This window comes from Xyrauchen texanus, chromosome 24, assembly GCF_025860055.1.
Source record: "Xyrauchen texanus isolate HMW12.3.18 chromosome 24, RBS_HiC_50CHRs, whole genome shotgun sequence".
Classification (NCBI taxonomy): domain Eukaryota; kingdom Metazoa; phylum Chordata; class Actinopteri; order Cypriniformes; family Catostomidae; genus Xyrauchen; species Xyrauchen texanus.
The window spans coordinates 19733419-19748304 of record NC_068299.1 but is presented as its reverse complement, the minus strand read 5'-3'; the positions used below and the strand labels follow the sequence as shown (position 1 = coordinate 19748304).

General features: G+C 38.5%; 1 protein-coding gene across 4 annotated transcripts in view; it reads left to right on the top strand.

The window, feature by feature from the left end:
* Window positions 1-1264: 1264 nt before the first annotated feature.
* Window positions 1265-14886, top strand: part of LOC127618188 (STE20-like serine/threonine-protein kinase) — a 51977-nt gene continuing 38355 nt past the window's right edge. For all 4 annotated transcript variants that reach the window (XM_052090493.1, XM_052090491.1, XM_052090490.1 and 1 more), the window contains exon 1: window positions 1265-2038. In XM_052090493.1, coding sequence (XP_051946453.1) covers window positions 1889-2038 — 150 coding nt within the window. In that variant the 5' untranslated portion in view covers window positions 1265-1888. The remainder of the gene's footprint in view (window positions 2039-14886) is intronic.

Here is a 14886-nt window from a genome sequence, read left to right as displayed (position 1 = left end):
GACAATAAGAATGAATCATTCATCTGTATTTATAACTATATCTAATACTATATATTAGCTATGATAGAATCTTACATAATCAATGTAATTAATTGATAATCACATTCAATTTCTAAACAGTATTGCCAGTTCCTAATAAACTGGTATTCTGTTGTTGTAAATGTGGAAATGATATGTTTTGCATACCTCCAGCTGTACAGAGAGCTTCGTGAATGTAGTGTGCTGAAGGGTAAAAAAAAGGTGAAATGTCAAACGTAGGCAAGTCATTGGCCGGCACGCCATAGTACTTCACGGTTGTCCCATAAAAATCATCCCTTCCTTTGCAACACATTTTACCATGTGCAGCATTTAAAACATGAGTGATACCCAGCTTCCAAAGGCCATACCGGTCATGGGACATGTACCTGTTTATAAAAGAATAGCACATAGCAAGAGGTCATTTTTATTTTAATCAAGGCACAATAAACAAACCACAAATAAATGCACTTACATGTCCCCCAGAAACAAATTAGGCCACACTTCATCAACATGGCTACAGGACATTTGACCCCCATGTAATATATCCTCCAACTGTTCGATTGAGGGAGTTTCACACAAAACGTTGCTGACCACTTCTTGATTGAAATCTATACTCTCCATTTCAGGCAGTAACAAAAGAGCTGGTGAAGTGAGGCGGCCTTGTACTCACAATTTACACGTACTTGAGTGACATGGCCAGGTGTGAAAATTGTGCATTAACATCCTTACCACAGTAGATGTCAGTGTGGGGTCACTTATTAACATGTGTGTTTTTGATGGGGAATTATTTTGATGAATAAAGACGAACGTCTCGAATTTGAAAAGCATGAATGTGATAGCTGAAAAAAATATGCGCTCTTCTGTAAACGTTCTGTACAATTATCTACACCAGAAAAACACCGCGTTGGTCATTGATGAGCGGTCTAAGGGGCCGTTCACACCGAAAGGGGTTTTGTGTATGCTCTTGCTGTTTTTCCAATTGTTTTCCTTTTTTAAACATGCGCTTTCGTATTTGACTGTTGTGCAGTTTTTTCAGAGTCTTGTGCCTGGGCGCCACGTTTCTAGACGCCGTGTTAAAAACACCTGCGTTCTCTCTACTGATAGCGCTGGGTCTAGCTTTATATGGCTCAAGAACGTATGTGAATGGCCCCTAAAACAGCACCCATTATTTTCTGTACACGACTTTATTATAATTCAAACACCAACAGCGCCTGCGCTTGCAGTGCCTTTACTATCCAAACGCACGCGCCTTGTGTCCTCCCGCAACATACTGGAGAAGTTGGAGTCACGAGAGACCTGAGCGACCGTTGATCAACGCGCGAGAAACATTCACCTCAACACCACGTTAACGTAAACTGGCCTGCTGATGTCTTTCGGTGTTATCGGGTTTATCAAAATGGATGTGGCTGGTTGAGCTGTAACACCCCTCTTGTGAGGAGTAGACTGAGGAGCTCGAGCAGGAGTTTGGTCATCAGCATCCGCTCCGCGTTTTTTATTAGATTTTTTTAAAGACACATTTTAATAAGCAAGGCTTGTTTGACTGCGGGATTTTCTTTAATCAGAAGGGCGAGCTAAGTATAGAGGAATAAGCACATGTAGCCGTTGAAAAGCTAGCCGAGGAAGCTGACAGTTACTTTTCCATCGGTCCCCGTATGGTGGAAGGAGTCGCCTAGATTGGTTAATTTCGTAGACGTACAGTTATGGAGATGCTGAATGTCACATAAGGGCTGGGGTTTGACGTCATCAATTCTGTAACTAGTTCAATGAGTTAGCTGGGGATTTACCATCCACTGCTAGCCCATTAGCCAACTCCCCCGAGTGATTAGTTTGTAACAGTTTAGTAATTTTAACCACACACTGGATTTAGACGATGTCCTTTTTCAATTTTCGGAAGATTTTTAAGCTGGGCACAGAGAAGAAGAAGAAACATTATGAGCACGTTCACAGAGACGTCAATCCTGAAGAGGAGTGGGAGATCGTGGGAGAACTTGGGGATGGAGCCTTTGGGAAAGTATACAAGGTAAATACAATGGAGGAGGTGATTATGTCGCCTGATTTAATATATTATTGAGTCATCTTAACTGCTCATATCTTCAGCTGTAGTCTTATGTTTCACTGTCACATGTGCTGCACTAAAATGAACTTCTGATGCATGTGGCCAGATGATTTTCTTTTATTTATTTCAAGCATAATATCATACAAGCAGAAGTATAAAATAAAGAAAATCATCTGGCCACATGCATCAACTTCTATGCATGGTGAGAATTTAATTCAGTATTTCTTTATTTTTATTTGCCAAAACTGCCAACTGAACTGCGGTTCATTTCACATTTTAGGCGTATGTCGTTCTGTGTAGACTGACAAAATGAGACACGAAAGGTAATTTGAGTTCAAAGGTACAGCTATGAGTAATAGCCCTTTGAAAAATTTGCCATGGTAACCCCTGTTTCCGCCATAACAACGTAGTCACTCCAGTTACTGTGGTAACATGGCATTACTCATTGTCAGCACCAACAAAAAGTAAATAAAATAATTGACAACATTTTAAAGGGGTCGTGACATGGTGAATAAAATTTTCTTTGATCTTCTAACATATGAGAGTTCATTTTACTATGAAAACATAATGTAAGTTTCAGGACTCAAAACATCCTCGCTGTAAAATGAGCATTTGTTGAAACCAAGCTACCAAAATGACTCGTTTTGTACTTCCTCAACATTGTGATATCACTGTGGTAGACATTTGCATCTGACCGCCTCCACAACAACACATCAGTGAATACCTCATAACTTCCATAGTCTGCCCAATAGTGGTGAGCAGTGAGATAGCAAGTAGAGAGCAGGACAATCAAGAGCAGAGAGCCACTCATAAAGCCCAAAGTAGGGATGCACTGAAATTTCGGCCGCCGAAAATTTTCGGCCGAAAATGGCACTTTCGGTTTTCGTCAGAAAGAGAAAAAAGGCCGACAATATGAGCCGAAAATATATACCTCCTCGCCCCGCCCCTCAGTGTTCAGATTTCAATCTGGATCGATGTAGCCCTTATCACAGCTGTTAGATAATTCCACAACGGCGCTACCAAACAAAGGCGATCATGTCAGCGGTGTGGAAATTCTTCAAAGTTTCTGATAAGGACATCAAATTTGCGATCTGCAGTGTTTATTCAGCAGAACTTTCAAGATATATATATATATATATATATATATATATATATATATATATATATACAGAATACAGCAAGAGATTCTACAGGAAAATGACACAACTAGCGCAGCTACACCACAACTTGAGACGTATTTATCTGAACTACGCCAGAAGGGACAATCCCTTGACTACGGTCGCATAAACAAAGACCGCTTTCCTTTGCTTGCGCGGATTAGCACAGGTATTTATCTGCCCAAGCACCAGCACAGAGAGTGAGAGACTGTTCAGTGCAGCATCTCATGTTCTTGATGAGCTTTCTGACAGGAGAGACTGTCAGAAAGTTTAGCAACTTTTGTTCTTGAAGAGAAACCTGTCACTTGTAGTTAAATAGAAAGCGGTCCAATATGATGTGTATAGCAATTACATTACACTTGTTCTTCACTTGAGGATACATCTGTCGCTTACAGTTGAGGTTGGATTTAGTTCAGTTACTGCTGTTTTGCACAATCATTTTCACTTAAAGTGTACATACGTTTACATAAACAGAATAGAGCACTGATCTATATATATAATTATATATTATAGTTATATATAGATCAGTGGAATAGAGGCCCTCTGCCATTCTGTGTTCTGCCTGTTGTTTTAATTAAAATTACTGTTGCATATTTAAACTTTTTGAAAGATGCTAGCTAAGTTCATTACTTGACTGTTGTTGTGCATATAATAGTTTTCTAAAACTTTACATTATTTGGATAATTGTTAATAAAATCTGTAAAATTAGATTTTTACAGAACTGAAAGAAGAATAATATTTAATATAGTTTTAATATATTTTTTGTCCAATTTTGTTGTGCTACTTTCAATAAAAGTGTGATTTATTTTATTGGTTTGTAGTTTTTCAATTCAGATTAGTAAAATTCATGAAATTAATGAAAAAGTATCAAATTAATACAATTATACACAACATTTTTTTTTTAAGTAGGTAAAAATTTCGGTTTCGGTTTTCGGCCAAGTGCATCCTGGATTTTCGGTTTCGGCCCAGAATTTTCATTTCGGTGCATCCTTAGCCCAAAGTATACTTTGTGTAGTATACATATCTAGGCACAGGACGATAGACGCAAATCTCCTCATCAGCAGTGCTTGAGCACTGAACGTGTGCTGCCCTGATTTTTCTTACCACGCGTCTTTGAATGCGCATATGGCTGGATTTATTAGCACTAATTAATGGGTCCAGAAGGTGGCAACACTGATTTGATCCACATGAAGAAGTGCTACAAGATGATGTAATCACCGGTAAACAACAGAAGACAAAGGTAAAAGTATCAACAGTGATTTATATGCATTAGGGTGACCATATTTTGATTACCAAAAACCAGGACACTCGGCCCAGCAATGAGATACTCAAATGATACTCGAATTTTACTCAAAGATGCCTTGTTAATTTCAATACATTTAAAGTAGGCTATGCCTCTGTATGGATAGAAAATTGTTATTACAAAATTCTATCTATCAAAGACACAAAAAAGACGGCCAGGACAGGACGTGAAAACAGGACATGTCCTGGTAAAACAGGACGTTTGGTCACACCCTAATATGCATGTCAAGAACACGTGTGGGGAACGCCGAAGGTCCCTGCATGTGTATAACTCCAGTTTGAAGGAATATAAAGACATCTTTATGGGTGTAAACTCCTGAAGAAAAATAGACTGGCATCTCAAAGCAGTCATACACATATGCGCCAAACACCTGTATATGTGCGCACGTCATATGGAGTATGCTTTTAACAGGCTTTCGTTACACTGTACGCAGACGCTTAGTGTTTGCGTCAAAATCGAAGCATACTTTGGGCTTAATGGAGGCCGTTTACTGTCAAGTCTTAAAGGAAAGGGTCAGAATGAGAGTGGAAAGTTTTTATTGCAGAAAAACAGCCATATATTTTGACTATCATTGTAAGTAAACTTTAAAGAATACAGGTGAAACTCGAAAAATTAGAATATCGTGCAAAAGTTCATTAATTTCAGTAATTCAACTTAAAAGGTGAAACTAATATATTATATAGACTCATTACAAGCAAAGTAAGATATTTCAACCCTTTATTTGATATAATTTTGATGATTATGGCTTACAGCTTATGAAAACCCCAAATTCAGAATCTCAGAAAATTTGAATATTACATGAAATCAATAAAAAAAAAAGGATTTTAAATACAGAAATGTCGGCCCTCTGAAAAGTATAATCATGCATATGTACTCAGTACTTGGTTTGGGCCCCTTTTGCATTAATTACTGCCTCAATGCGGCGTGGCATGGATGCTATCAGCCTGTGGCACTGCTGAGGTGTTATGGAAGACTAAGATGCTTCAATAGCGGCCTTCAGCTCTTCTGCATTGTTTGGTCTCATGTCTCTCATCTTTCTCTTGGCAATGTCCCATAGATTCTCTATGGGGTTCAGGTCAGGCGAGTTTGCTGGCCAGTCAAGCACAGTAATACCATGGTCATTGAACCAGGTTTTGGTACTTTTGGCAGTGTGGGCAGGTGCCAAGTCCTGCTGGAAAATGAAGTCAGCATCTCCATAAAGCTTGTCTGCTGAAGGAAGCATGAAGTGCTCTAAAATGTCCCGGTAGACGGCTGCGTTGACTCTGGACTTAATAAAGCACAGTGGACCAACACCAGCCGATGACATGGCTCCCCAAACCAACACAGACTGTGGAAACTTCACACTGGACTTCAAGCATCTTGGATTGTGTGCCTCTCCATTCTTCCTCCAGACTCTGGGACCTTGGTTTCCAAATGAGATGCAAAATTTGCTCTCATCGGAAAAGAGGACTTTGGACCACTGAGCAACAGACCAGTTCTTTTTTCTTTAGCCCAGGTAAGACGTTTGACATTTGAAGCCCATGTCCAGGACCCGTCTGTGTGTGGTGGCTCTTGATGCAGTAACTCCAGCCTCAGTCCACTCCTTGTGAAGCTCCCCACACATTTGAATGGCCTTTTCCTGACAATCCTCTCCAGGCTACGGTCATCCCTGCTGCTTGTGCACCTTTTTCTTCCACACTTTTCCCTTCCACTTAACTTTCTATTAATGTGCTTTGATACAGCACTTTGAGAACATCCAACTTCTTTTGCAATTACCTTTTGAGGCTTTCCCTCCTTGTGGAGGGTGTCAATGATGGTTTTCTGCACAACTGTCAGGTCAGCAGTCTTCCCCATGATTGTGAATTCAACTGAACCAGACTGAGAGACCATTTAAAGGCTCAGGAACCCTTTGCAGGTGTTTAGCTGATTAGAGTGTGACACTTTGAGCCTACAATACTGAACCTTTTCACAATATTCTAATTTTCTGAGATTCTGAATTTGGGGTTTTCATAAGCTGTAAGCCATAATCATCAAAATTATATCAAATAAAGGCTTGAAATATCTTACTTTGCTTGTAATGAGTCTATATAATATATTAGTTTCACCTTTTAAGTTGAATTACTGAAATTAATGAACTTTTGCACGATATTCTAATTTTTCAAGTTTCACCTGTATATGCCTTTTTGACATGCCTTTATTAAAATAATAAAAAAGGCATGTCGTGACCCATTTAAAGCTTGTGACATTGTTCTATGGAGATCCTTTATTTATTTATTATAAATATGTTCTCAGTAAGAATAACTGTAGAAACTATGGTTACCATTGTAAACCTTTGTAAGGGATGTAGAGAGGTGAACATTGTGATTTTAATATTTGCCACAGACATCAGAAAACGTAGACAGTAGAGTCAAATGACCTCCCAAAAATGTATTATTAAATTTCCCCTACTTAAGCATAAATTAGATTGTCAGCAAAAGACTTAAACTCAGCTATTATTGAATATTATTTATGTCCTCTCATCGTCTGAAATCTCCATCCTCTTCATGCTGAAGAAACAGTTGGAGTTGGTAGCTAAACATCACACATGTCACACCATTCCTGTAATTCCCTGCCTGTTTCAGGCCCACTTTAATCTGATGGAGAATGTTTCCATACTGCTCCAATTTATGGAATGCATTGTTTTTTTGACATTAAGTTGGGTGTGTTCAAAATGAAATGCTAAATTTACTTTTACAAACACACCTTGAGGTATCTTTTAGTGACATTATTGTGATGCAGGCAGTTTAGTTTTATATTGTGCAATTTGCCATTAGGAAGAGACTGCACTAGGGAAACACTTGTGTATTGGCCACTGATATTTATAGGCAAATTATTGACAATATTAAAACCATTTGCATATCTGTTATAAGCATGAAAACCGAAAGATATGAAAAAATATGGTGTAAAGGGATCAATGGAAAGGAGGAGGCGAGAACCAGCTTGACGATATAATATTTTAATGAGAAACTTAAAACAAGGACACAAACACACATGACGGACATGTCCGTAAACTATCTCTCTCTCCCGCACGATCCTCTGCAGTCGACCTTTATCCCTCTCGGGAGGCTTGATTAGCCTAATACGGGGCCGGGTGTGTAGGATCATGACCCGGCCCCGCCCTCCACCCTGCCACATATGGTTTATTTAAAATTAATTGTCAAAACACATTCAAACTCTGTGAATTCAAATGCACAATCAAGAAATAATGAAAGCCAAAAAAAATTGTAGGGTTGGCACTCCTAACAACATGTAATATTTCATTTGAATTATTTCTCATTCTCACATAAATGAGGACAAACCGACATTACAGACATGACAGTATTGAAAGTGGCACTTACTTATGATGATGAAAACCATCCAAATCTCTTTGACTTCTGAGACATTGGTATGGTATCCATTAAGGCTGCACGATTGATTGAGTTAAAATCAATGTTGCTAATACTTCATAGGCTGTGTTTTAAAGTGTAAGATGCATTTCCGTGCTTGTGACAACATTGTTGCTATGTGTCGCTAGTTTCTGTTGTATGAAGTCGCTAATAGCCATTCCTACTGATGATTCTGTTATTGGTGAACTGCACGTTTGGCCGTAGTAGCTTTCTGATAACTATGAAATATGGATCCTGCCACATAAAAAAAATAAAAAAGAGGTAATTCACAATTGTGACATCTCGCAATTGCGAGATATAAAGTCACAATTGCGTGATATAAAGTCATAATTGTGAAATATAAATTCACAACTTCATGATAAAAACTCAGAATTGCGACTATCTCTCGCAATTTCGACTTTATAACTGCCGGTAAAACTTAAGATATCTTTCTAATTTGACAAGCAATCATTTCTCTTGCAAAAATTTACGTTCTGCAGGGAAGAGCTTTTTATATAGCATTATTTTATGAAAAAGTAAAACAGTCTAACAATTTATGAATCAAAGTCACTCGGAATGCCAACACAGTTTTCCACACATCTTTTTTTATTAGCACATACCCATGTATGTACATATAGAACATTGAAATCGCTTAAAATAACTTTTAACTTCTCATCCTTGCCTGGATTTGACTCTGGTATCTCACACTCACAGAATTAAAGGGTTAGTTCACACAAAAAAGAAAAAAATTCTCTCATGATTTACTTACCTTTAAGATATCTCGTATGTTTATAACTTTCCTTCTTCAGCAGGCGGAAGTGAAGATTTTTATAAGTAGATTTCAGCTCTGTTTGTCCATACAATGCATGTGAATGGGTGCCATCAGGATGCCTGCTGCTTTGACAGTTCTAAAGGCATATTTAGGCAGCATAAAAGTAATCCACACGATCCCAGTAGATCAGTTAATGTCTTCTGTAGCAAACTGATAGGTTGGTGTAAGAAACACATCGATAATTATTATTTTTTTAACTTAAAATCTTTGTTTCCGCCCAGCACTGTATTTCTGTTTGATATGAACTAAGTTCATTCATCTATTGTGTACAAAGTGTGTGCTTCCGACTTCTGGCTTGAACGCGCCATTACGCTTACATCCCTGATGCATCAACAGCTGGCATGTAGCTTTTGAGGTTAATAAAGTTTTAATTATCTATTTACTTTTTACACAAACCTATCGATTTGCTTCAAAGGCATTCATTGATCGACTGAAGTTGTGTGGATTAATTTTATTCTGCCTAAATATATCTTTTGGACTGTCAAATAGCCAGCAGCCTGATGGCACCCATTTATATCCAATGTATGGGCAAACTGAGCTGAAATTTGCAAAAATCTTCACTTCAGTTCTGCTGAAGAGGGAAAGTCATACACATCTGGGATTACTTAAAGCAAAGTCAAGAGAGGATTTTCATTTTTTTGGTGAACAAACTAACCTTTAATGTTAAACTATCTCGCACTCATCATTTGCATTTGGTTAAACTTTTCTCATCTTTGTGTTGCTCAATGCGCCCACATATTTTCGCCAACGGTCTTTCATGCTTGTGTTGCCGGAAGTCACTCTGCTCTCATTGAAAATTAATGGGAACATGTCTCTTTGTCGCTCTGTGTCACTGGCAGTGTGAATGGGCCTTTAAAACATGATAGAATTTAGAAGGGAGTTATGTCCTTTTTATAACTTTTGAAATGTTGTGGTTGACACTTCTGTGAATTGCTCAACAAGTCACAGAAAATAAAAATATTTTTTCATTGTGGCTGGCAATTTCAGAACCTCTTTGTACATTTTTAAAGCATAATTCCTGAGCAATTCAGTGATCTAGTGGCAAAATATCTGTAACAACATGGGGTTTTATTAATTTTGTGTCTGTATCAGCCAAAAAATGTATCCTGCACCCCTAGTCTGCACCGTTAATGAGGCGTTTCAAACAAATCCAGCCACAAAATGTAATGAATAACATAATATCTTCAGTTTATGGACCGCCTGCTGATTTTTAGCACATAAGCTCAAATAGACATGTGAAACAAGTATCTACATCATAAGATGTTGTCCAATGAGGAAGTAACAGCCTGTGTGAATGAAAGTTAGATCACCAGAAGTGTGGTGAACGTGGAGTAGAGATAATGAATCTTCAGTGCCTACCTGCATTAGTGTTGAGCAGCCATGATTGCTCTTTCACCATTTGAGGAGCTTGTGATGAGTATGTGATAAATATTTGTTCCTCCTGTGGTTTACCAGATGTTCACTAATGCTTCTTTTTATGTCATTTTTTTTTATTTGATTCCATTCTCTTGTCTATGGTTTGCCAATGTGTGTAATATTTCTTGCCTCTGAAAATGAATCCGCTAAACCAGATGCTACGAGTCCAGCCTGTGATCCAATTCTGGCCCACCGCAAGCTCATCAGTTGCCCACCATCCCAATTTTCTTGAATGTAAAGTAGACATTTTACATGACATTTTAAAACCAAGAAAAAATTAAGTATCATTTGGTAATTTTATTAACTGGCCCCTAGTCAATTTGCATTTTCTAGAAGTGACCATCGAGCTATGAAATTTGAGTAGTCCTGCCATTCAAAGCAAGCCAAAGAGAGCATATATCTAGAATTTACTGGTTGATAACATTGTTATTTATTTCTCAGATTAAAAGTATATTTGTATCTAACTTTGCTGAACTTTGGTTTTCTGTGTCATTGACCAGGCTGTTGTCATTTGAATGAGACAGGTTTGCCATGAAACTGTCATGCGTATTCTTAATAATATTAGTACAATACAGTCTTATGCCAACTATTTGCTAAATGTGAGAAGCATGACCCACCCAGTCTGTCAAACGGTAGACAGGCGTGGGGTAGTTCAAAGTGAAATAGAGAGAGAAGACTTTCTGTTAAAATAAATTCTGACCCACTCACACACTTTCTCTTTCTGCTCCTTTGTGTTTTCTGGTTGCTATAAACTGCCAAAAGTTGATCCTGGCCCATGGAGATATTTGTTTCCTCAAACATGCCTCTTGATGAGGTAACCATGTTCTGTTTCCGTTTCTTTCTTCTGCTTTTGAAGCATAAATTGTGTTGCTAGAATATGTCCATTGCAGGTTACAGGGAGGGGCTTTTCTTATGAAAGATGGAAGATAATTCTTTTGTGACTTTATCTTCATCATATAGAAGGAAAAACATTGATAATTTAATTATTCCAGAGTTATGTAGTAGGCTACTGTTAAAAACTTTGTGTGTAGGCCTATTACTTAATGTTGAAATATTTAATTCCTGCAAAACTAACACCACCAAATGGAATTGCAAAAATACATTTTGTTTTCAATACAGAAATAAAACTGTTTTCAAAACCATCTGCTGTTTGTTAAACAAAGAGATAGTCCTGCCCCTAACTCATGCCATTGGTTGAGTAAAGTTGTTGGGGTGTGTCCAAGCAGGTCTCTCAAAAAAGAGCCATTTTCAAAGTGCCATAGAAAGTCAGTGCTTACAATTTTTAATATCTGTCCATCTATGAATGGCTTACTAAAAGTTGTTTCTGCATAGCTTGGATTGGAGAAAGTATTTTAAAACAGAAAAAGTTACATACATCAGATTTAACATGAGTGAGTTAGCAAGGCCAGACATTGATAGGGGTTTCATTATGAATGTTTCTCCTGTTGGAGTAAAGCTTTTGTAAAGAAGTAGGTCAAAGGCAGGAGACTAATCGCACCACATTAAGGAATTTGTTTCTCACAGCCATTTTTGTTCTAAATTAGTGGCTGTGCCACTCAAAAATGTTATTATAAAGACCACATTCCAACATTGGTGCAACAATCAACCCCAGAACATCCCCCAGAGTAAACAAAAAAACAGGCGAAAAAATGTGTGCATTAACCCCGTTCACGACGCCGCCATCTGGTGTCCATCCCTCTAAATTCAAACAGTCCATATACGCCAAGAGAGTCCCCCACGACAACTTTGCCATCAGATTGCTCAAGTCCGATGTTTCTATAAAAGTTATGTGAGGCAGAATTACACAACAGAAAATAATCTATAAAACAAACTCAAGCCAATATGCGGAATAAGCACAAAGACCGTTTTAGAGTCATCCACATAACTTCCCGAAGGTGTTTTCCTCCACAAAACAAGCTCCAGACGCTAGCGGAACCAGCACAAAAAAAAAAAATACAGTTTCCTCATGCAGTTGAACGAATGTTCAGTGAGCTGGCCTATTCGGCTGTTACATGAGTGTAACAAATGCCCTAATCACTCATTGATTTGCAAGAAATGTTCCACAAAACTAACTCCATTCAATAGGAGGCATAAGCACAAAGAATGTGCAGATTCATCCACAAACTTTTCAGGAGGAGTGTTATTCCACCAAAACAAACTCCAGCCGCTAGAACAAATACAAAAAGAAACACACAAGGCATTCAGGTTCCTCGGACAGTCAAGTGAATTTTTAGTGAGTCAGGCCCACTCGGCTGCATCGAGAGCATCACACAATGACTTACTCATTCCACTGACTTTATAAAGGACATCAGTTGCAGTGGGCATGCAAATATTTTGCGGCCATCCTAAGTATCTATTCTCAAGGAACATTAGTGCAAAAGTGACCTTCCATAGATGTAAGAGATTTTTGCATTCCTTGAATTGATCACGTTTCTCTCTTGTTGAATTCACAAAATCTGGGAATGATGTGGTTCTTCCAAAAAAGCTTTCCTTTTACTCCTCGTCACACAAGATCTTAATTGGATGATCTCAGAAATATGGCCAGAATTGATCGAGGCCTGTCTTCCTCAGCAGATCTCTGAGCCGGAACTTTGTGAGCTTGCTTGATTTCCATCTTATTTCCTGTTATGTCGAGCAGGCTCGGGAAGAGTTAATCTAGGAATTTCACCATACCTCACTCGGCCTTCTTCGTCCTCAGGAATTCCAACAATTCAGATGTTGTTTTGCCGGTTACGATTCTCAAGGTCTTTCAACTTTTTGCAAATGCGCTCCAAGTCCGTTTTGGTCACTAGCGGGTTAGCAGCTATTTCCCTCTCTGATTACTCCAGATAATCGATCTGTTTCTTAATATCTTCAACTCTTGTAACCAACTCAATGAATTTTGTCTCCATGGCAGTGATCAATCAACGTATTACAGCAAGATCCTACAAGTCAACAACAACTTTCGTCAGCATTACTGACATTTTCGACAGTTGACGCTGAATCTCTTTCACCTCACTAGCCAGATTGAGTCCCTTGTCTGTGGCCTTGTTAGGGCTATCAGCTTGAGCATGTAAGTGTCTTTTAATGTCTCAGAGCCTGAGGTTTTTGAATTCTTTGACATGTTGTCTTCATAGAACAGTTATGGATCAGGGTGTATCGAATCTCACTGGTTTATGACACAAAAAGTATTAACACTAGCAAAGTGCGCAGAGCTCGCTGTTCATGCATCCTAACCTCGCATGGCACCACATGACTCATCAAAATTGATACTTTGTGGTACACAAAGAAATATTTTATATCATGTTGTTTTAGTTTCAGCATCTCAGGTAAATGGTAGAAATGTTGATCAGTTATGGCAAAGTGTCAACTGGATTGATACACATAATGATTATAGTGTGTTTTAGAAGATAGCCAGAGCAGAATGTGGTGACTTTCACAAATGGATAAGCAGTTAATAAAACAGGTTGTTAGATTGTTGTGTGTTGCACTTGTCCAGTCAATGTTATTGATCTCCTAAATATGCAATTAAGAAAGTTAACTCGAGGTTTATAAATGTACAGTATGAAATCTTTTCTAATCCAGGGGAAAGTATGAACAGTGTTAAACATTGAACAGGATAACCCAAGATCAAGTTAATCCAATTTAAAAAATAATTTCAGGTGCTTGTTTTCACTTTCAATGGTATCTAAATTTGATCTTTAAAAATGATCAGGCCTCAAAGCAGACATGTATAGTTTTCCATACTTTTTTAACAAATGTTTGCTACTCATTCTCTTCCATTTCCTCTGTTGGGTGTTAATGCAGGGCTTGACATTACGCTTGATATGATATTGTATATATTTTTTTAATTATGACAAATGCCCAAGCTACTAGTATACCCTAATGCAGAGGTTTTCAATTGGTTAGCGCACCTCCCCTGGGGGGGGCGCTAGAGAGCCCCTGGTGAGGCGCACCTCCCCTGCGGGGCGCTAGAGAGCCCCAGAGGAGGCGCAGCACTTGGGGAAAGAAAACATTGGTTCACGTCTGTACACCTCTGTCCAGCTAGCGTGTTAAAGTGCGTGTAATGCATATGCATTTAGCAAATTGGATCTCTTTGTAGGGACTGAGTTTCTCCACCTCTCTCGAAAGGCTATGAAAGTCCTCATCCCCTTCCCCTCCACTTATGTGAGTGTGGGTTTTCCGCTTTGACCCTGCTTAAAAGCAAAAACAGATCAAGGTTGTAGGTGGAGGACGATCTACATTTATTCTTTTCTACCTTGCAGCCCCGCATCGATCACCTGTGCGCATCAAAAAGTCGGACTCGTTGTTCCCACTGATGTAGGGGCGATGAAAATCAGCAATCAGATTTATAAAATTTTTTTGCTTAACGCAATCCTATATGGAAGTGATTTTTATGCATTTTATACTGACAAAACAGCGCTGTACATCTTGCTGATGTTGTTTGATGTCTGATGTTGATGTTTTCAAAGTTGAATTGGCTTAAGTCAGTGTTGCCCAACTACTGTGCTGCGTGCCGTGAAAGATTGTCAGGTGTGCCGTGGAAAATTTATAAAATTCCACAAAATAAATAAATTCATGAAAATAATAATTTCAGGGATCTAAACTCCTCACCTTTTGGAGATATTCCCTGTTTTGAAACCACAGTCGGTCACTTTTGTGATTGTGAAGAGCAATGATTAATGTGCAAAAGTGAGGCGCACAGGCGAGCACCCAGTTTAAGACGATGTGGACCAGGAGGA